General features: G+C 34.6%; 1 protein-coding gene across 2 annotated transcripts in view; it reads right to left on the bottom strand.

The window, feature by feature from the left end:
* The window catches only part of Gfpt1 (glutamine--fructose-6-phosphate transaminase 1), an 84768-nt gene that overhangs the window by 37115 nt on the left and 23018 nt on the right, over window positions 1-24635 (bottom strand). Inside the window, exons 2-9 of one of the 2 annotated variants that reach the window (XM_048804188.1) lie at window positions 16752-16859; window positions 14288-14395; window positions 10580-10705; window positions 6929-6987; window positions 5508-5642; window positions 4123-4184; window positions 3025-3104; window positions 2768-2821 (exon numbers count right to left, since the gene is read on the bottom strand). In XM_048804188.1, the coding sequence (XP_048660145.1) occupies window positions 2768-2821; window positions 3025-3104; window positions 4123-4184; window positions 5508-5642; window positions 6929-6987; window positions 10580-10705; window positions 14288-14395; window positions 16752-16859 (732 nt within the window). Of the gene's footprint in view, window positions 1-2767; window positions 2822-3024; window positions 3105-4122; window positions 4185-5507; window positions 5643-6928; window positions 6988-10579; window positions 10706-14282; window positions 14396-16751; window positions 16860-24635 lie in introns of those variants that run through there. The other variant, XM_048804189.1, reaches the window with a different exon arrangement.

The following is a 24635-nucleotide window of genomic DNA, read 5'->3' as shown; positions in this document are numbered from 1 at the left end:
GACCAAAAAAAAAAAAAAGGCTCCATTCTCCAGGACATAGTAGACCTCATAACCTATCGACACAATAGCCAGATTATAAAAACTCATCTTCTAAAATGCACATATAAAGACTCGGAAATAACAGTTATTAAAAACATATATCCAAAGTTCTCCACCACCTGTAATTATTTAGTGTATTTTAGGCATGAAAATTAAATAGTTCGGAGTTGGGGTTGTGGCTCAGTGGTAGAGTGCTCCTCTAGCACGTGCAAAGCGCACAAGGGTTCGAGCCTCAGCACCACATAAAAATAAAATAAAGGTTTAAAAAAAATGAAATAGTTCCTCCCACCTAAATTCAGAATAGGAGAAGATATCAAACTTTAAAAAGTAAGCATAATATAACATCCTAAAAAAGACAACATTATGGAAAGGTAACATATCAGTACTTGCCATTGTTTTCAAAGGTACAGCTTGAGGGAACTCTCTAGAGAAGAGTACTGTTGTACATCTTGATTATGGTAGTGATTAAACAACTGTTTGCTTTGACAAAACTCTTGAAACTGCCCATCAAAAAATGAATATTATTGTATCTAAAGAAAAGTGAAAGCACTGCAAGTGAAACTCAGTAACAGAGTGTGTGCCTAGCATGCACAAGGTCCTGGGAAGGAAAAAGAAAAGTGAATTTAAAGACAAGTAGAAAAAGCCATGCACAGTGGTGCATGCCTCTAATCCTAACAACTTGGGAGACTGAGGCAGGAGGATCACAAATTCAATAACTTAGCAAGAACCTCAGCAACTTGGCAAGATAAAAAACAAAAGGACTAGGGCTGCAGCTCCATGGTAAAGTGCTCCTGAGTTCAATCCCCAGTACAAAAAGAAAAAAAAAATCAAAATGAAATAGGATATTCCAGCACTTATATTTAAAAAAGTATAAAACTAGCTTTGTATATAAAATGTCATAACAGGGTTGAGCTTCACTACAAATATTGATAATGTACAAAAGTACAATTAATCACAATATTAAAAAAGAATTTTTTATTTATGTAACACCTATACAGCTTTTATAATATCCAAAATGTTTCCCGTGTATTGATTATCTCATCTGGTAGAAGTGGAATACAATTATCATCCCTGTCCTGCAGAGAGAAAGGAGGCTTTAATTTTATATGGTCAGTAATTACACTGTGAAAAAATGGTGAAAATCTAAAAGGCAGCCCAGAGTTCTCTCTTTACACAACCCCTTCAGTAAGAGGCCTCACTAAGCCACATATTATCTACCTATACCTAGTGAAATAGTTACTCAAATATAATCTATAAAATTTTCTTCTAATTTCTTAAGACTAACCAATGTTTTTCATTATTTCTAAAAATAACCCAAGACAACTTACAATATATAAAGAATATATATATACACAAGCAAAATTATTCACAGAAATCTGGAACTCTGGGTCCAAATTATATATTCTCATTGGCAGATATTTTTCTTCTGGAAAGACCAGAGAGTGGAGTGGGGTGCAATGGCATACGCCTGTAATCCCTGCATCTCAGAAGACTGAGGCAGGAGAAACATGAGTTCAAGGCCAGCTCAGCAACTTAGTGAGGCCCTAAGCAACTCAGTGAAACCGTCTCTAAATAAAATACAAAAAAGGACTGTGGATGTGGCTCAGTGGTTAAGTGCCCCTGAGTTCAATCCCCAGTACCGAAAAAGAAAAAAAAAAAGACAGACTAGGGAGTGGGAACAGGGATGGGGGAATGGGGAAGTGGCAGGGGAAGAAAAGAACTTCTAACATCTCAAGACTGGGGAGGTCATTTAAGAAAATAACTTTCTGCTCTAGATAAAAGAACAAATGTAGACACCATCAAAGGCAAAAGGGCTTAAAGTTCTTTGCTAAATGTTTTCCAAGAAACCAAGAATGTATAAATTTCAATTTCCTGAAACTACCATTCCCTATCTTTTACATAGAAAGCTTTTAGCAATAATACAGCACACTGTGGTTGTCACTTTTATATATAATTGTACCAATAAAATGGTTCAGAGTTCATATGGGTAGAAGTCCTATTAAAAAAATAAAACCTCAATGGGTATGGTGGCACACATCTGTAATCTCAAAAACTCAGGAAGCTATAACAGGAGGATCACAAGTTTAAGCCAGGCCTGGGCAACTAAATCAGACCCTGTCTCAAATTTAATGGAACAAAGGGGCTGAGGATGCAGCTCAGGGGCTGGGGATGCAGCTCAGGGTACCCCTGGTTTCAATCCCCAATACAAAAAAAAAATTTCAAGTAAACCTCAAACACAAAATTATTTCAAATTCAAATAAAGCCAATCAAAATATCAAATGACATTATTTTTAGATAATAAACTGATGCATAAAATAAAGACAACTTAAATGTATTTTCAGTTAAAAGCTAGGCTAAATTATTCAAACAACTACTCTTAGGTTCAATTTATAATAATGTAGAACACAGTGGTTTTTTTTCCCTAATATAAGGAGGTATCCTACATGATTTTAAAAAACAGAAGAAAATACTTTATGATTTCAGTTGTTTTCTCAAATCTCAGAGATTTTAATAAAACAAATTATTAAAAGCAGTTTTCTAAATGCCAAAAGCAAACAGACAAAATATATTCTGCAAATTAGAAAAATAAATGTCAAAATGGTTCCCCACAAAATAAGCACATTTTTAGAGGCCCAGCACAATCATTCACTCCAAGAACAAAGAATTAGTAAAGAATGAACAAAAGAGGATAAGACTCCTCCCCATCCATGCACAGTGCATTTCCCACCTCTTTCTCCCTGTGATCCCCACCGTGTGAATTTTGATCCAATCTGAGTTCTAGCTAAGGATATACAACAGAAAAAATAATTCTACTTGTCAGAGAACTCACAAAAACAAATCTTTTTTACATCTAGACAGAAATATATATGTACATATGAATTTGAGCAAAAAAGCATTTATTCCAATTTAAGGAAAAAATTCTTTATATTTACTGCACTCAATTTACACATTTTCCCCATTGGCATGATGTAAGAGCAGTTTTACCTGTTCTATAAAGTATTGGAATGTGATCAGTAGAAAGCTTATGTTCGCTCCGCACACCAATCAACAGGGGGCTACCTCGTCTGTAAATCAAGTTAAGTCAGAATTAAACCATTTTTACAAATAATATACTAATATAAATAATATTTTTACAAATAATATATATAAGTAATATAATAATATATTAATAATGCAATCTTCAAAGTTAATGAATCAATATTCTTCAAGAAATGTTTTAATTTTCCCTTCAGATATAAGAAATGAAATGGGTTTGCAAATTAAGACCCACAGGACATGCTCGTCTATTTCTATAAATAAGGATTTCTTTCTGTTATTTTTAATTGACAAACTAAAATTGTATTAATAAGAGGTTACTGGAACCCAGTCATACCCATTCTTTCACATACAGTGTACGGCTGCTGTCATACTAGTACAGCAATACTGAAGCTACAAAAGAGACTACATGACACAGAAAGCTTAAAGCATTTACTGTCTGGCCCAATCCAGAAAAAGGTTGCCAATTTCTATTCTATAACACCATACTTGAAATTTTTCTTTTTAATGTTAAATGAAATTTTTCTTTTGCTTCTACACAGAACACCAATATATAATGATCTCTTCAGCCATCCTGCCTTTCATTTCAGATTAAAGATTGATCTTTCTCTCTCTCACCAAATCTTAGGGTTCCTCACTGTTTTAAAAAGACTTCATGATTGGTTTTAAATATCCTGGCAAAAGCAGTGATGGTACAATTTTCTAGGAATCTATCTGGAACATATATTTCTAAAAAATATGAAGAAAGCTGAAGTTTTGAGTCTGAAATTAGAGAATATTAAATATCCAAATTCACAAAGTAAACACAGTTAACCTACCCAAAAGACAAAAGGCCAATTATAAATGTCAAAATGCATTTACTTTATTAAGGGATTCTGCTAAATCAGAGAGTGATGTAACAACAAACAAGGAGGAATACATGAAAAATAAACACTTACATGAATACCTCTAAGGAAAGTCACTTACAGGCTTCACAAAATAACCCTGTCCCTCAAATATTTCAAAATACATACAATTATTATTAGTCATTATTAGATTTATATGTACCTTGTGCCCACTGCTTGCCCAGGAAAATGAACACTTTTAAATACAAGTGCAAAAGCACCTTCCTATGGGGAAAAAAATACATTAGTAATACTTATAATCAATTACCAAATGCAAAATGCTTGAAACATTCTGACTTCTTTCATTCACACAAGGACTAGTTTATAAAGAAGCCTGAATTTCAGGCAAACAGTCCTGAGCTTTGGTATACACAAGACCAACTTTTAAAAATAAGACCACTTTCAAAATATGCTTAATATATAATGGCTCCAAAAACAGACCATTCGAAAAAGTCACCTTTGTATACGTTGCCAACATTTCTCAACAGATACATCATATCTCCCATGCTACAAATTAATAGCAGGAGGATAGAATAAGGAAAGATTCCAAGCTCAGTATCCAAAACCCATTCTTTACCCTAGTAATTGTAAACCACTGTTAACTTTCATTCTTTTTGACCTTGATATCAGTAATGTAAATACATACAATCATGTTTATTAACTTGCACACCACTGTACCCTGTCAAACCAACCTCCTAAGTACGGAGTCTAAAGAATGGATAAAGGAAGAACCTGAGGTAGAAGAACAAAAAACCACTATAGAACACAAACTAGATTATACAGTAAAAAGAAGAAAAGGGTGAGAAGACACACTACTCTGCTATGGGTAAAGGGAAGGAACAAACCTTGAAATTCACCATCATCCTAACTCCTTCTGCTACAGACTTCATAAAGTTTGGGTGGGAGGAAAGGGTTGGATCATATTAGGGAAGGAAAGGGATTTTAAGTGGGAAAGCTAGAGTTATATATGTAGGCATCAATATGGACTTAGACTTTTGTGGCTCTTGGATGTCTTTACTTAGGGCAACTGAGATGGATTCAAAAGAATAGTGCTTTTTCCTTAGGCTGGAAAATACGTTCATATGGAGGTACAGGGCCAAGGAAAAGTGCCCAAAAGGAAAAAAAAAAAAAATCCATTATGCTGACTGAGAGACATGCAGACGTTATCCCAGAATAAGGTTGCATTTTGCTGAAGGTACTTGTGCTAAAATTATTGGTTAGAAGCAAAAGAGTGGTAATTCTCTACCATGTGTGCTGTGTATATGCATGTGTCATGTGTACAAGTGTGCATGCATGCTGTTTTCAGACAAACTTATTCTTCAATCTCACTACACCAAACTACAGTGAAATAAGTAGAATTTTAAGAGCTGAGGGAGGCAGTCAAATCACTAAGTCAAACAACAATCTCAAAATTATTTAAGTTGAATTGTTTTGCATATGGAAATAAAAGCCAAAAATAATAAATTAGCATAGTTCCTGTTTATAAGATTTAAATAATTTCTCATGATCAATGTTAGGATAACTAGATTTAAAAGTATGGTTTAATACCAATTGTTGGATAACTCTCTCCACCAAGGTAGTAAAACTGATATCTTGACTTTCCCAGTTGTCATACATGTATTTAACAAGCTTGGCAATTGCTTCTGTGTCTGTTTCAGATTCAAAGTCATAGCCTTTGCTTTCCTAAGGGCAGGAGGGAAAAAAAATACATTTAATAAGAAAATATGATATCCAAATCCTTTCTACAGAATTTTTTCCTCAAAAATCTCACTAATTTTTAATATTTTTTAAATTTTTTTTTAGGTACAGATGAACACAACACAATGCCTCTATTTTTATGTGGTGCTAAAGATCGAACCTGGGTCCCACCCATGCTCTACCGCTGAGCCACAATCCCAGACCCAATTTTTAATATTTTTAACACCATATTTCATTGCTCATCTGATTACAATGAATCCAAAATAAAATGGTATTCTGATTAACTGAACATATAACTTAATTTATATAAATATATGCCACACGAATTAAAATAAATTTTAAATAATTAAAATATAATGAAATATGTAACACTTAAAACACCAGTTTTTCTTTTTCTTTTTTAAAGAGAGAGACAGAGAGAGAAGAGAGAGGGAGAATTTTTTAATATTTATTTTTCAGTTTTCGGTGGATACAACATCTTTATTTTTTATTTTATGTGGTGCTGAGGATCAAACCCAGCGCCCGGCGCATGCCAGGCAAGCGTGTTACCGCTTGAGCCACATCCCCAGCCCAAAACACCAGTTTTATAATGAATATGCCAGTTCTTTTTTAGATGATGGTATAATAAAATAGTCATGAGCTATATGAGGCTATCTAAATTTAAATAAAATTTAAAATTCAATTTCTCAGTCGCACCAGGTCAACAGTCTAATGTGGATGGTGGTTACTGCAAAAGAAAAAACAAAAAATGTTTCCATCACTACAGAAAGCTCAATTGGATAAGCCTGAGAAGGTCACCAGTATGAATCATTATAATAGAACATATGGCTAGTTAGGACAAGGATCTTTCATTTAATCTTTACTGGCTCTTGTTATATGTACTAGAATTTTTTAAAATATATCAAATAGGGACTTTCATAGCAAAGATGTACCAGAAAAAAACCTCTTTAAAAAAATTTTTTTTTAAATTTTTGCATTGCCAGGGATCAAACCCAGCACCTTGTGAATGCTAAGCAAACACTTTACCACTAAGCTACCAACCCTCAAAACTACAATTTTATTTAAAGTTTGGTCACTTATAATAAAGTCAAATAATTATTGCCTTCTCATATAGGAAAACAGAATTGTTCCAGTCAATAAACCATCAAACTCTTGAAACTGTCTTAGAAATTATCTGATCATACTAAGATGGTGTTGCACATCCTAAGAAATAATCTCACTGATCTAGAGATATTCTAGAAGACAGTGTCTTTTGAGGTGACTTTACTTACCAAAAACTTTTTCAAGTCCTTGTAGTTGGTGATGATTCCATTATGAATAACAATAAATTCTAAAAGGTATAAATAAAAGCAGTGATGATGAAAAGTTTGATAAATGCTATAATTAACTATTATTATGAACAGATTTTTCTTAAGTCTATACTTCTTGGTGGAATCAAGTATTATCTATTTCTCATTATTAGATTATCACCAGGTAGATTAGCAGTATTATGTGGCTTAGTAGGAGTATATTGTGCTAGGATAGTGCATATAGCAAGAAAACAATAATAAACTGGAATTCTAAAGACATTTAATTTCAGTTGTGGCTAAATTATTATCCCATACTACCAGGTGAAAGGAGAAAGCTTACTGGGCCTGTTTCCTCATTTGTAAACTGAGAAAGCTGAACTAATTAACTCTTTTTTTTAATATTTATTTTTTAGTTATAGGTGGACATAATATCTTTATTTTATTTTTATGTGGTGCTGAGGATCGAACCCAATGTCTCACTCATGGTACACAAGTGCTCTACCTCTGAGCCACAACCCCAGCCCCTGAACTAATTAACTCATTCTCATTTCTCAGTTCATTCTTTTCTCAGTATAAATTTAAAGAAAAGGCCTTTCAAAACTACTACAATCATCTGATTTACTCTGAGTTAAAAGATCTAAAGTTAAGAAACTCACCAAGAATAACCAGATAGTTATTCAGGTTTTTTAAAAGTATTTGTTTATTTATTTATTTTAGTTGTAGTTGGACACAATACCTTTATTTTATTTAGTTATTTTTATGTGGTGCTGAGGATCAACCCAGGGCTTCCCGCGTGCTAAGCAAGCACTCTACCACTGAGCCACAACCCCAGCCCAGTTATTCAGTTTCATAGTTAAATTTACTTGCCTGAGATCCTGATCATTCCTGGAATGTCACATAAAAATTGACAAAATATCATTCCAAGAGCAAGTAAATATGATTTGGGAATCATTTTAACCTATTCTTACTAAATAACTTATAAAAATGTCAGAATAAATAATCAAGAGTCTAACATTATTTGTAGCCACTGGCAGAGTATGTAAAACTACCCATGTGGATTTATTAAAGTTCACATGTCAGAAGAAAAATTACTAAATCCAATTTTTTTTCCTCCTTTTTGAGATGGGGTCTCACTATGTTTTTGAGGTTTGTCTCAAACTCCTGAGCTCAAGTGATTCTCCTGACTCAAGTCTCCCTAAATCAGCTGTGACTACTAGCAGGTCACTGGTTTCTGACCAAATCTAATTTTTTATGACATCATCATAATGTTTTTAATATACCTAAAGATTTGACATCTGGGTTTGATAGTAAATGAACCTGAACTAAAATGCATTATAAACTAAAAAATACTTTCATTAGACATTTAGTAGATGATATCAACTATAAAAATAAATGTAAGAAAAAATTAAATGTTAGAACATAGAATCATAAGTAGTTGACAAAAAGCCTTAACTTAAAGCCAAAATCTCAAAACACAATTTAGATACAACTTTTTAGGACTCTTTTATAAAGGTCTTCTCAGTGTTAAAAATCTGAGTGTTTGCTAACACTAGAATTCATTTCCATATTATTGAGACACAGAAAACTTAATAGGCAGCTTCTAAATTAAATTATAAAATCAAAAAGAACATACACACACACACATACTCAACTATATGCATTTGCTTACATTTTAAAGGGAAGAACAGACTTAAAAAAACTGTTTAAAGAACTGGTGTATTGCTCACTAATATACACTTGTCAAGCATGCATAAGGTCCTGGGTTTTATTCTAAGCACCATCACAAAAAAAAAAAAAAAAAATTACAATATAGAGTTAAGACTTCTTTTTTGGTGCCGAGGATTGAACCCCAAGGCCTCACACATATTAAACATGCATTCTTTCTATTCCAGAAGCCCCTAGACTTCTTTTAATATGCTTTGTTCTACCGATGTGGTTTCAAAATATTAAATAATTTTAATAAGATTATTTTTTTTCCAGCACTGGGGAAATAAAAACAAACCCAGGGCCTTGCACATTCTATGCAAGTGCTCTACTAGTAAGCTATGTCCACAGCCCTTTGTATTTTATTTTGAGAATGGGTCTTGCTGAACTGCCCATGTAGACCTCAAACTTCTGGTCCTCCTGCCTCAGGCTCCTGAGTAGCTGTGATTACAGGCATGCACCACTGCACCCAGCTAAGAAAATAAATTCCTAAAAACTAAATTAAATATATTAACATAATGCTATAACCAACTGGTAGCACAACCATATAAAGACACTGTTCCAAGTGACCCTAAAACACACTAACTTAATTATACATCCCTAAGAATAATAACAATAATTTTAAAAGTTTTAAATAAGAGTTTTCAGCACTGGGGTTGTGGCTCAGTGGTAGAGTGCTTGTCTAGCATGTGTGAGGCACTGGGTTCAATTCTTATCACCACATATAAATAAATAAAATAAAGTCCATTGACAACTAAAAAATTATTTAAAGAAAAAGAGTTTTCAGTAAACATACTGTTATGGTCATGTTGGTATTATTATTGTTATTATGAATACCAGGGGGTAAATTAAATAAAGATATTGCAGATGTTGAGAGTGGTTAAGCATGCTTGAAAGGAAAAACAGATATCAGATCAAGGAGATTCAGTAAAAAACCTTATATCCCTGGACCTGAATTGGAAATTTAAAACCACACTGTTTTATCTTTAAATTTTACACAAATTAATTATGGCAATGATCATCAATGGCTGCTAACAGCACAAAAAGAAAAACATTTTGTACCTCCAGAGGAAAACAAATATCATACCAATTTATACAAAATATACAGGCACTGTAGACATGGTCACTGTAATCCCAATGATGTGGGAAGAGAAATGCAAGTCCGAGGGCAGCCTCAGCAACTTAGCAAGGCCCTAAGCAACTTAGTAAACTCTATCTCAAAATAAAAAATAAAAAGGCATGGGGATGGAGCTAGAGTTGTAGCTCAGTGGTAGAGCGCTTGCCTCGCATGCGTGAGGCCCTGGGTTCGGTCCCTAGTACCACATAAAAATAAACAAATAAAAATAATTTTTAAAAAAAAAGGAATAGGGATATAAGACAGTGGTAAAGTGCCCCTGTGCCCCTGGGTTCAATCCCCAGTATCAAAAGCAAATGTATATATATTTATAAATATAAATATAAATGTGTGTGTGTGTGTCTATCTACAGGGACAGTGGTACACACCTGTAATCCCAGGTACCAAGGAGGCTGAGGCAAAAGCACCACAAATCCAAGGCCAGCCTGGGCAACTTAATGAGACCAGCTCAAAACAAAATTTAAAAAGTTGGGATGTAGTTCAGTGGTAGAGCACTTGCCTAGCATGTGTGAAGCACTAGGTTTAACATCTAGTACCTCAAAAAATAAATACTGAAGAGTCATCAAACTACAATACGATATCTATTGACTTTCAAAACAAAAAATAAACTTAATTGGTCATGTTCTGCATAAATGTTAAAGCTGGGAAATAGAAGTATCAGGTTTTATATGCTCTCTATTTCTGAATATATCTGAAATTCTCCAAATTAAGATAACAAAAACATATGAGCCTTCATTCTTCCTCCCATTATTGACCCTCTATAATCATTCAAAGCACACAGAATACGTTCATACCATTATTTTTATCAGAGCGCTGGGGGTGGCTATTGACAGGATTGGGTTCTCCATGTGTTGCCCAACGGGTATGAGCTATTCCAAGGTGTACATCAAATTCTATATCCAAATCCATATCTTGTTGTTCTGAAGAAGATAAAATAAAAAAACCCAGTATTAAATAATGCTACAGACAACCATTCATGTTAAAAACACTGGAGAAAATAGGTATAAGGGAAACATATCTCAAGATTATAAAGGCTATATATGACAAACCCAAAGCCAACATCATACTGAATAGAGAAAACTGAAAGGTTTTCCTCTAAAATCAGGAAGAAGATAATGGTGTCCACTCCCACCACTCCTATTTAATAGAGTTCTCGAAACTCCAGCCAAAGTAATCAGGCAAGAGAAGGAAACTAAAGGGATTCAAATTGAAAAAAGAAGTCAAACCATAATTGTTTGCTGACAACATGATCCTATATCTAGAAGACCCCCAAAAAAATCCACCAGAAGACTTCTAGAGCTGATAAATTAATTCAGCAAAGTAGTAGAATACAAGATCAACACTCATAAATCAGTAACATTTCTATACTCCAATAGTAATTCAGCTGAGAAAGAAATCAGGGAAAACCATCCCTTTCACAATAACCTGGAAAAAAAAAAATCTGGGCATTAATCTAACCAAGAAAGTGAAAGAACTCTACAATGAAAACACTGAAGGAAGAAATCACAGAAAACCTTACCTCAAAAGATGGAAAGACCTCCCATGTTTTTGGATAGGCAGAATTAATACTGTCAAAATGGCCATATTATCAAAAGCAATATACAGATTCAATACAATCCCCATCGAAATACCAATGATATTCTTCACAGAACTATAAAAAACAGTCTTTAAATTTATTTGAAAGAATAAGAGACCCAGAATAGCCAAAGCTATTCTGAACAAGAAAAGTGATGTAGGAAGTATCCCAAGACTGAATCTCAAATTATACTACAGAGTTATAGTAGTAAAAACAGCATGGTATTGACATCAAAATAGATATGAAGATCTATGGAATAGAATAGAAGACAGAGAGACAAACCCACATACTTACAACTATCTGATATCTGACAAAGGTGCCAAAAAAATATGCTGGAGAAAAGACAGCCTTTTTTTTTTAAACATGACAGTAGAGTATATTTTGAAATATTATACATACATAGAATAAGTATAACTTATTCCAATTAGGAGGGCTTGGCTATTGTGAACTTAGCTGCCATAAACACTGAAGTGACTGTATCACTGTAGTATGTCAATTTTAAGTCCTTCAGGTATAAACTGAGGTGTAGGATAACAGGGTCAAATGGTGGTTCCATTCCAAGTTTGACCCCTAAAGCTCAAGAAATAAAACCAAGAAGCAACAAGTGGAATGGCCATCAAATTAAATAGCATCTTCATAGCAAAGGAAGTGATCAAGAACATAGAGAGCCTATAGAACAAGAAAAAAATCTTTGCCAGCTACTCCTCTGACAGGCAATTAATATCCAAAGTATATAAGAAGTCAATGCCAAAAAAAAAAAAAAAAAACACAAATAACCCAATTGATAAATGGTCAAAAAAAAAACTAAACAGGCATTTCTCAAAAGAAGAAACACAAATAGAAATATAAGAAAAAAATGTTTAACATATCTAGCAATCAGAGAAATGCACATCAAAACTACACTAAAGGGCTGGGGACATAATTCAGTTGGCAAAGTGCCTGTCTCACAGGCATAAGGCCTGGTGTTCAATCCCCAGCATCACCAAAAAAAAAAAGGTACTAAAATTTCATCTTACTCTAGTTAAAGTAGCAATTATCAAAAACACAAAAAAATAATAAACTCTGGTGAGCATGTGGAGAAAAACACATTCATACATTGTTGGTGGGACTGCAAATTAGTACAATTACTATGGAAAGACGCGCAGAGATTCCTCAAAAATTTAGGAATGAAACTACCATATGATCCAGCTATTCCACTCTCTGGTACTAATCCAAATGAACTAAAATCAACATACAGGTACAGCTACTTCAATGTTTACAACAGCATAATTCACAATCACTAATTATGGAATCAACCCCAATGTGTGTCAATAGATGAATGATCAAAAATATGATATAATATACACAACAGAGTTTTACTCAGCCATAAGTAAGATAAAATAACAGTGTTTGCCGGTAAATGGATGGAAATGGAGAAAGTCATGCTAAATGAAATAAGCCAGACTCAGAAAAATCAGAGTCCAGTGTTTTCTTTCATGTGAAAGCTGGAACAAAATAAGAGAAAGAAGACAACGGGGGAGGGGGCTGTAGGGGAGGGGACAAGGTATCATAAAGATAAGGGGAAGATCAGTGGAACACAAGGAGAACAAGAGGGAGGGAGGAAAGAATTGGAAAAAGGAAGAAATATGGAATGAATTTAAGAAAATCATATTATATACAAATATAAATGTTCAAAGGGTATTTCACCTTTATATGTAGAATATACCAATCAAAAATAAATGAATAAAGGAGTAAAAGAAAGATCAACACAGAAGGGAGAATAGGGGGATAAAGGGGAGGGGGAAAAGGGGTAACAAGAATTGAAATTAAATCCCTACATGTGTTATTTTGTCAAAATGAACCAAAATACTATGTATAATTACAACGCTCTAATTAAAAAAAAAACTACATATTTAAAAAAATAATGCTGCAGAAATGCTAGAAGCTATATTAAATTATACAGCCAGGCAAGGTGGCACACGCCTGTAATCCCAACAACTCAGGAAACTGAGACAGGAGGATCATGAGTTTAAAGCCAGCCTCAGCCATAGTGAGGCACTAAGCAACTCAGTGAGACCCTGTCTCTAAATAAAATACAAAATAGGGCTGGGGATGTGGCTCAGTGGTCCAGTGTTCCTGAGTTCAATCCCTGGTACACCACCTCTGCACCTCTGCACCTCTGCAGAAAAATATACAGTAGTTCCACTTTGTCAATAAGGGATAGATTTCAAGTGTTCCTCCCATCTCACCCACCCTGTGGATGGCTGATATTGCAGATAGTACCAAACCCTATATATACCATGTGTTTTCCTATATATACATGACACACAAACTTAATACCTTTTCTATCTTAACTAAGCACTTATCATACACTATGGCCATAATTTTTGCAGTTTGAGGAGTGACAGAAAAACTGGCACAAATTTCTCTTTTCTTCTTCATAATTTCACAGATTCATCCTTACTATAGATGTTAGCAACCTCTGCTTACGACTTTCCTTTTTTTGTTAAGGAGAAAACTAACATCTTTTATCAAAAAAGTATTTCATGGCTTCTCTTTAGTATGTCTGAATTGTCAGCATCATTACTCTTATGTTTTGGGGCCATTATTAAGTAAAGTGAAAACCACCAAGTGAAGACACATGAACAAGGGCACCACTAAAAACAGCTTTTGTCCTACAAATAGCCCTTCCTTTCTCAGGTATGGCAGTTCTGAAGCTACTTCATTTTAAGACACTGAGCTTGCTCTGAACCCTATGTAACTACTTTCCTTTCCTAGTTGTTATGATCATTTTTAAAGCTCATGTACAATTTAAAGCCAATCCAAATAGTAACAAAAGAACTTTTCTTCCCTTGCTTCAACTTTAAGAATCATTATCCTCAAAATGGGTTCCAAAATATGCGGTATTTAGTGGGGAGAGGGGCAAAAATCAAACTAAGTACATTACTGTGAACTTCTTCATCCAATGCCTTAACTTTTCCTTTCTTCTTAATGAGTTGAATTTTGCAGGCATTGGCTTCCCAATCTTTGTCATTGCCTCCATCAACACCCACACCTAAGACACAAAGAAACAGAACAAGATTTAGACATTGGCTATATCCAAGATTATCAATATGAAGCAAAATTCTTAATTTAAAATTATTACATTTTTAAATAATTCATTTATCAATTTAACATTTACTAAAAACATATTAGGTGTCAAATAACATGATAGCTGCTTGACACAAAAATGAAAACAAGGCTGGAGGTGTAGTAGCTCAGGGGTAGAGAGCTTGCCTAGCATACACAAGGCCTGGGTTCAATTCCCAGTACCAAAACAAAAGAAAATGACTTCGGTTTCTGTACTCAAACTTCAAAGATTGTTAAAAAGATAGATAAGGAAAACAGTGTATTTAAGTTATAATAAAAGTACTACAGGTTGTGATTGGAACACAATGGAGAAATGGAGAAGAGGGGCACATGCCTTAGAAGGCAGATAAGGAGGGAAGGTCAAGAAAGCATTTCTAGAGGGGCTGGGGTCGTGGCTCAGCAGTAGAGCACTTGCCTAGCACAGGCGAGGCCCTGGGTTCGATCCTCAGCACCACATAAAATAAATAAATAAAGATATTGTATCCAACGACAACTAATAAATAGATATTATTTTAAAAAGCATTTCTAGAGATTCTACTTAAATTGCTAAGGAATTTGAAAAAAAAAATTGCCCTAATGGTACTGGGAAACCACTCATTTCAAGCAGAGAAATAATAATGGCAAAAATGGGAAATAATATGGCAAAAACATTTGATAAATTTTCTCTGGAAATGGTGTAGAGGATGAGATGGAGAGGGAGAAAAAGGATAAAGCAGCTACCAGAAGATACAGTTGCAGCAAAGCAAAAATAAAGAGAGCCTGAATTAAATAGTGGCAATGAAGATAGGGATACTGAGAAACAGAATACCCTGAATATGAGGTGAGAAAGGAGAATTCTAGGACACCACTTAGGCTCAAAGAACTTTTTGAATGATTATTGATAAAAGGGACACAGAACAGAATGGAGTGGGTGAGAAGTGCTATGTATTCAGTTCAATTCTGAATATACAAAGTTCGTAATACTGTCATCTGTCCAGAAAAAATTTCTAGGAGGCAGCTGGAAACACAGGTTTTCTGGCAACTTGGGAAATACACCTGGATTAAAAATACATGCAGATTCTAAATCACCAACACACAGGAAGTTGATGTAATCAGAGCTCACCCACCAGTGAGCCAAGGGAAGAATCTTACAGAATATTCATATTTAAGCAATAGACAGAAGGAGTCTCTAAAACTGACAGAAAATAAATGATCAGCATCTATATGAAAAGATACATTGTCAGAAAGGAGGATTTCAAGAATAAAGTAAGCAAGGAGTTGACTTTCTATTACTAAGGGAAGTCAAGGAAGATAAATGCCCATTCCATGTAGCAATGTTAAGTGTACAGAAAAGAGGTCTAACCCTGCTATCCTTAGGAAGGCCTGCTCTCAAGGTGGCATGTGGCTGGCATTTGAGAATGTGCATTTCAGGATTCTTGCCACCTGATGGAGTAAGAGTGGCTTGCAGTGCCTAAACTACTCATGCAAACAATGTAGCTTATGCAGAACATCTGCTTTTCTTCTGGGAGTTGAGAATTAGACAATTGAAGCTTATGTGACCACCTCCCAACAAAAAACCTTGGACACTGAGTCACTAATGAGCTTCCCTGATAGACTTTTCACATGTGTTGTCACAAATTGTTGCTAGAAAAATCAAGGGCATCCTGTGTGACTCCACCATAAAACTCTTGGAAGCTTGTTGTGTCTGGTTTCCTCTAGACTTCACCTCACATACCTTATCCCTTTGCTTTGTATTCTTTTGCTATAATAAATCACAACCATGAGCCATCCTAAGGAAGCATGGAATCTGAGGGCGGTCTTGTGGACCCTCAACATAAGGGGGAACTAAAGTCAAACATAAGTTGCCAGAAAGTTATCTTTATTTGGTTTGCCATGTATATAAAATAGAAAAATCTCAGATCAGTTTATATGATAAAGCATGGATCCATGGAGAAAAAGAAAGTTATAGGAAAGAAAAGATTTATACAGTAAATCTTAAACTTTTTAAGGTGAGTTACAGACTCAATATTTTATTAAAATCAACAATTCTGTTCCCATGAAGCTGTACCATATGATTTGTTTTTATAGAAACACTGTTAATAATTATATAAACAACCCTTTTAAATATGATAAAATATAAAAATTCTTCAGAGTTGGATTCATAAAATTTTTTAAAAATAGCCATTAAATATAAATATAAATAATAATAAAAATAATAATAAATAAAAATAATAAATAATAATAAAAACACCCTATTTCGATCAAGAATCATGCAAAACCCATATTTTTTAAGAAGGAAATACCTGCAGAATCATATCCTCTGTATTCTAATCTCTGAAGGCCTTTGATTAGGGTCTCCAATATTTCTCGTCTTGTGCGAGGAACATGGTAGTTTAAGTATGCAAATATACCTGCAAACAAACAAATATTTAATGGAAAATTCTGATTAATAAATTAAAATTGACATAATTATGCCTGGGATGTTCAAAAATGTGAAGCTAGATTTTGTTTTCAAAAAAATCATCCAGGCATAGTGCCAGAAACCTGTAATACTAGCTATTTGAGAGGCTGAAGCAGGAAGATCTCAAGTTCAAAGCCAGCCTCAGCAACTGTGAGACACTAAGCAACTCAGTGAGACCCTGACTCTAAATAAAATACAAAATAGGGCTGAGTATATGGCTCAGTGGTTGAGTGCCCCTGAGTTCAATCCCTGGTACCCCCCTCAAAAAAAGTAATACATTTGAAGATTAAAAATGAAATACAATGATTTAACACCAATTTGTTAAAATAATTTAAAGGCTAATTATATAAAACAAACTGGGGATTTGGGATTTTTTGTTTTTAAGAGATGGTGTCTTACTATGTTGCTCAGACTGGCCTCAAACTACTGGGATCAAGTGATCCTCCTGCCTCAGCTTCCCAAGTAGCTGGAACTACACGAATGTGCCCCTGCTCCCACCTAAAAATAAACTTTTTTTTTTTTTAAAGAGAGAGAGAGAGAGAGAGAGAGAGAGAGAGAGAATTTTTTAATATTTATTTTCTTTTAGTTTTCAGCGGACACAACATCTTTGTTTGTATGTGGTGCTGAGGATTGAACCCAGGACAGGCGAGCGCGCTACCACTTGAGCCACATCCCCAGCCCCTAAAAATAAACTTTTTAAGGTGAGTTACAGACTCAATATTTTATTAAAAAGAAGATTCAAAGTGATGTAGCTAGCATTAAATCCACTGTTTTAAAAACATGAACTCAACAGCAGCCTTTTACTTTGATATTACTTCTAACTCCAATTTAATTGGTTTAATTTGGTTAGATGTATGAATCTTAAAATCCTAAGTACATTTTTCAAAAACAGCAAAAAGATCTTCTAAATTGATACCCAACCTCCCCCAACTTATAAAATTTTAATTACTTCATAAACTAATTAAATTCATACCAAACATTTGTTACCTCATTAAAAAGTACTCTTGGGTTGAAGAAATCCTATTAATTCCTTTAATTCATGTGTATTCCCAAAGTTTTCCACTCTACTGCCCTGACTAAGCTTCCCCTTCTGTGAAATGAACAGCTTTGAAATGGTAACCAACAGGTTTCACAGCAGATGCCAACAAATTATTAACTGGTTGTGGCTGCAAACTATCAATGAAAAGGATTCAGTGGCCCTATTTCCTAAATAGGAAGGAAAACCATGACAGATTTAACAACATCTATTATGTGGGGTGTAAATCAGGTCTAATATTTCCTACCTCTGATATTTGAGGATAATAACTACAATCCCCATCCAGCTTGATATTCTGAGATTTCTTCTGAGATTGCTTTGGAGACATTCATGATCCATTAGACCCCCCTTTTTTTGGTGGTACTGGAGGCTGGACCCCAGGCCTTGAATTTAACACTACCCATACCTGCTACCACTGTATCCTACCTCTGAGCCACATCCCAAATTTTTTTTAAATTTTATTTTGGACAGGGTCTTGTTAAATTGCCAAGGCTGGCCTTGAACTTGTGCTTCTCCTCCTGAGTCTCCTGAGTTGCTGGAATACAGGCACGCCCTCCTACTATTCCCTGCTTTCAGTTTGAACACTTTTTAACATCTCTACAGACTATACTTCTCTTCTGGGCCTCATTTTTTTGTTAAATAATTTACATGATTTTGTTTGCATACATCGTACCTACCAAATTAATTTTCACAGTACATTATTAAAGATTAATAATAGCAAAGTAACAAAATATTAACATTTTTCTATAAAACCACAATGTTATCACTCCTAAGAGATCATCATCACCTAAATTGGTAAACTTAACAAGACCCTGTCCAAAATAAAATTTAAAAAGGGTTTGGGATGTAGCTCAGAGATAGGACACAGTGGTAGCAGGTATGGGTAGTGTTAAACTCAAGGTCTGGGATCCAGTCTCCAGTACCAAAAAAATACAACTTCCCAAATTTTCCCTATTATCAAAAACATATATATGTCTTTTACAGCTAGTTGTTTATTCTAGGATTCAATAAGAATCATAACTCACATTTGAATCTGGAATAGTCTCTCCCTAACTGCTCCATTTTCCCCAAAAGAGGGCAGGGCCAATTTTCTTGTTGAATGTATCACGGTTCAGGATGGATCTAATTGTTTCCGCAAAGTTTGGATAAAGGAGTTCTCCTATCCTTTGTATTCCCTGTAACCTGGAGGAAAGTCTATAGGCTTAATTGAATTAGACGAAAAACTCAATCAAGGGGCTGGGGCTGTAGCTCAGTGGCAGAGTGCTTGCCTCCCACGTGTGAGGCACTGGGTTTGTTTCTTAGTACCACATAAAAATAAATAAATAAGGATACTATCTCCATAAAAAATATATTTAAAAAAAAAAACTCAATCAAGAGCAGAATGGTTTCCAGGGCTATATATGTATATTGTTTGCTGGTTCCCTATTAGCAACACTAAGATTCATGACTGGTTTAAGGTAAAGACAATCAGATAACTGAACTAGTTATTTTGAAAGCATATTCAAAACACTTTCTCCAGCTTTAGAGATATGCATATTTTCTTTCTTTTCAGTTCAGATAATGATGCATTTCCCAATCAGTGTCATCTTAGGTTCAGTGAAACACATATATCAAGTTCCAACTCAAACCTGTTTCCTCTTTTACAAATAATCATTTCAATCTTTATTATTTGGTTTGCTATTGGTAAAAGAAAAGAAGAGGATTAAAGGAAGCAAAAAAAACAAGACATGTTTTTCCTGACATTATCTAGGAAGGAACCGAAAGGAAGAAAAGGATGAAAGGATACCATGACATGTGTAGAGAAATTTTCTAAGATCAAAGTAATAAAGGTATATGAAGAAAGGGGATTAGCTAAGCCATATCTAGTTAGGAAAATGGGAACTAAGGAGTTGAATCTGTCAGTTTTACAGACCTGCCCCTTAACAGCACTACTGGCCCAAGACAGTCCACTTGCTAGGTTATCTGCAATTTTGGGATGGCCCGGAAAATATAACAATAGCAAATAACCAGCTAATTAAGCATGTAGGATGTGTTCACAGGAAGGCATTCATACTCAAAATGGTGCTTATAAGAACAGAAATCACTAGGGCTGGGGCTATAGCTCAGTTGTAGATCACTTGCCTAGTATGCCTGAGACAGTGGGTTCGATCCTCAGCAACACATAAAAATAAACAAATAAAATAAAGGCATTTTGTCCATCTACAACTAAAAAAATATATATTTTAACAACAACAACAACAATAAGAACAAAAATCACTAATTACCCTTATTTTTAGGCCTTTGACTTGTCTTATCAAATTTACCAATGAATAAGGACTGAAGATATAGCTCAATGGCAGAGCATTTCCCCAGTAAGCATGAGGTCCTGCATTCAATACCTACCACTACAAGAAAAGAAACAAAAACTTCCCAATAAACACTTGTGATTAAGGAAACTACAAAGTCTAAAAAGGTCAATCTCTGGTAATTAATCCAATACTACACAAAGTAGTTGTATTCATAGGAGATTTTCTACCTGCAAATCAGCATGCTTTTTCAGAGAGTAAGTTTTCTTATTAACAGTATATAGTTTATTAAAGCAGATTCTTGTACCTACAGGTATCATTTTTAGAAATAGCAACTAAAACTACGTGACATAAAAGCACTATGAACACCCTGCATAAAAAATTTCATAGGCAACCTACTCTCAGACCTACTCTCGTTGTAAGCAATCTGGTTCCAAATAAAGACTGTTAAACCTGAATATAACTTAATTGACTAGTCAAGGTATTAGCTAAGTCTGGCTCAATTTATGTATTTATGAATAAAAGATCTTTGTCACTTTTTCATTGACAGCTTCAACATTCTGGGACCCATACATTGTAACCTCTTAGTGATAAGTTTCAAATTCATTCCCTAAATTTAATACTTTCTGAATCTTAAAAGCCATCTACAATGCCGCTTAGCTTTAAATTATTTTTTCTTATAATGCAGGTTACATATTATTAAAGACTTAAACAGTACAAATGCTATAGAATGTAGTATGAAAATCATTTCTACTTCTGCACAGGTTCCAATAATCCCTTTCTCATACACATCATGCCTGTCCTTTAGCTATGAACTTTTCTACATTTACAAACCTTGATGTACACAGTGTAGAGGGCTTTTTTTAAAAAAAAAAAAAAAAAAAATACATGAATGTGATGATAGCATACATATTGTTCTGTACTTTTTCAACTTAAGATGTTGGTGATCTTTCTATGTATGTACAACATGTACTTCATTCTACTTAATATTGCATTCTAGTATATAGTACATTTATCATTTTTTATATAACTACTTCCCTACTAAGATTTGTCTGAGTCTTTGCTATTAAAATGATGCAAATAAACTAATACACATCAATCTGATGCTTATCATAAAACTATTCAGCATTATAATTATGCAGTCACATTCTACATGTGAGATTCCTTTTTAAAAAAGAAGTACTATTTGAGATAATATTTTTTCTTTTCTTTCCTGCAGTACTGTGAATTAAGGACCTCACTAATTCAAGGCAAACACTCTATCACTGAGTTACATTCCCAGCTCTTTTTCATTTTGTTTTGAGAGAAAGTCTTGCTAAATTTACAAGGCTGGCCTAGAACTTGGGATCTTCCTGCTTCAGCTTCCCAAGTGCACTACTGCAACCTGCTTAACATTTTCAATAATCCTAAAAACAAAGAAAAAATTACAACAGAGTAACACAGTGAAGAATTTCAGTTACTTCTGTGGTTTTTAAATTGCTTTATATCTTTTTTCCCCCTATTTACAAAACTCTGGTTTGGCTTGGAGTATGGCTCAGTAGTAGAGCACAGGCTTAGTACATCTGAGATTCTAGGTTCAATCCCCAGAATGTGGGGATGGGAGGTGCTGGTTCAAGTCTCCACTCCCTTGTTGAAACTGTGTGTTGCACTGGATGGGGCTCCAAGACACCTATCTTGCACATTTAATATTCTGGAGCTCAAAGCACTGTTAAGTCCTAAAGTTTCTAGTAACACACTCCCTCATAGTCTGCCTAAGTGATCATCTTTCTCAAGATAAAAGCATTTACTTTCTCTCACAAGTCTTCAAAGAGTCCATCTATCCTTCCCATTTCTTTCTGACTATTCACATCATACTACAACTTTTTATCATTCTGCCAAGTCAGCACCTTTGGGACCACTGTGCTCTTATTACTGAGTCCCAACCCTGTATCCACCTATGACAGACATGCAGAACTCATCCATTCATTTCAGTCCACTTTTATATGGGCCTTCCCAAACTGTTGACCAATCCTGTTAATTCATCCTTTGCCTAACTTTCAAACTTCCCCCACATATTATTTTAGAGTCTAGAATACACATTACTCTCCAATCCCTATTTCTCTCTTCTCAGCTTCTTTCTCATTTTTGGTAGATTCTCACTATAGAATTGAAACCTTCATCTTCATTTCTAATACTATAATATGCTATGTACCACTCATCCTTCCCTAAACATTCAAGAGAGAGACATTATCCCCCATACCAACCTCTGAAGCTAGCCTCTCCTATTTGTAGCTCTTGATGAGTGATTCCTCAGCTTTACAAATACAGAACATTTTGTGTGCTAATTTTTATTATTCAATGATCTAGAACAATTTTTATTCAACTTACAGACATTGTGTACAGTATGAATCAAGCAATGAATACCCTGTAATGACTTCTCAGTTTATAGGTCAGGAACCATAGCTCAAGAAAACAACTTTTCAACATTCCTAAGGGACCCCATTCCCAAAATATTCCCTCTTTGTTATTGGTATTGGCCACCCTTTTATTGAACACAAACTTGGGTCCTTCCACCTTCATATGTGCAACTTCTCTGGTGATTCTCTATAAACAAATCCAATTAACTTCTGTCTGAATATTAAACCATGAATGACAGGCTGGGGTTGTAGCTCAGTGGTAGAGCATTTGCTTAGCATGTGTAAGGCCCTGGGTTCGATTCTCAGCACCACATAAAAAGAAATAAGTAAAATAAAGATATTTTTTAAAAAATCATGAATGACTTCTGGCTGGGGGATATCCCAGTGGTAGAGAACTTGCCTAGTATATTCAAGGCACTGGATTCTATCCCAGCAGCGCGCACGCACGCACACACACACACACACACACACAGCAACCCACATACATGCACACACAAAATGACCTTCTTCTCCTTTTGCAGACTCCCCAAGGCAAGATACTATCTGGACTCTTTTGCCTTTAACCACTCTTCTTTGGTCTCTTTTCCTGGAACCTACATCTCTTCCATCAACACCCCTGGCAACGGTGGTTCTCAATCTATTTCTGACTCCATTCACAGACAGGTAATAGATGCCATCAATGATTACCTCTCATAGAACACTCTCCACCAGCCAACACTATTTCTCAAGCTAAGAATCATGCACCATCATTAGGAATACTCCTGGTCTAACACAGATACCTAAAAGGTCTCTCTGAGTCTCTGAATTTCTACTTTCCTCTTGTGGTCTATAATATGATAATGAACAAGGACTGTGGATTATCACATACAGCTATTCCATGTGTATTCATTTTGCTTCCCCTGTCTAGAAAGCAATTACTTGAACTCCCTTGCTTTAGTCAACTCTCCAAAGGACAGAGTGTCAAGTATAAAGATACCACTTCAAATATCTTCAAGTATCTTCTAACACTTTCTAGGTACCTGAAATATAGTCAAGAATTTCCAAACCACAGAAACAGAATACTATTTTGCAGGATACTAAAAAAGGATGAGGAGGTTTTATTAAAAAAGTAATTAAGAATACTGGGTTAAACTAAACTAACAGGTTTGGGGACTTTTTAGAATCCTTAATCTTACTAATCATGAATCTCAAAGAGCAGTTTTCCCAAATAGGTGTGTAACATACAAGACCCTTTCCCATTTTTTACTGTTCATAATCAGCACCTATTAACTTCTCCCTTTCTAAGGAACAAAACTGAGAAAATGCTTATTAAGCAATTAATTATTTTTTCTCAGAACTTCTTTATATCCAGTATTCCAGTATGATTTCTAAGGATGTTAATAGTACTGGTTTTATGACTCATCCTAACAGCCAGTCTTGGAATCCTTCAATTACCTCCAACTCTATTACATGATACAATTACCAAAAAAAAAAAAAAATTGATACATCTCAGGATACTTTTAAATTACAAATTCCCCCATTGCTTTTGAGTAGAACCTCATTTGCAAAATTTACATATAGCATCAGATCAGAAGGGTAAAATTCCATGTTTTTAAAAACAGCAAAAACCTATGAAAAGGTTTAAGTAGCAGTTTAAGTGACCTGATACCCTCTCAGCAAAACCAAACGTAATACAAATAAAAAGAATCAAGTGTATTACAAAGAACCAAGAATGAAAGATAAAATATTTTGAAAAACAGGTACCCTATTATTTTCTGAGAGATTCACAATCCTTACTTTTAACCCCTTAAAGGTTCTAAGCCCCCCCCCCCCCCGCAAAAAAAAATGTGCCACAACTGCTTAGCTACTCAAATCCTGACTGACCACAGGATCTCTTTTTTTTTTTCCAACAATCCAATAAAAAGTTACAAACATGTTAAGTTTTTATCAGTATAATCTGATTGAAAAAATGAATATCACAGAAACTCCAATCCTTATTTTTCATGCTTCAACATTTTATAAGGTTGAAA

This window comes from Marmota marmota, unplaced genomic scaffold (genome assembly GCF_001458135.2).
Source record: "Marmota marmota marmota unplaced genomic scaffold, marMar, whole genome shotgun sequence".
Taxonomy (NCBI): Eukaryota; Metazoa; Chordata; class Mammalia; order Rodentia; family Sciuridae; genus Marmota; species Marmota marmota.
This window is presented reverse-complemented; position numbering and strand designations above follow the sequence as displayed.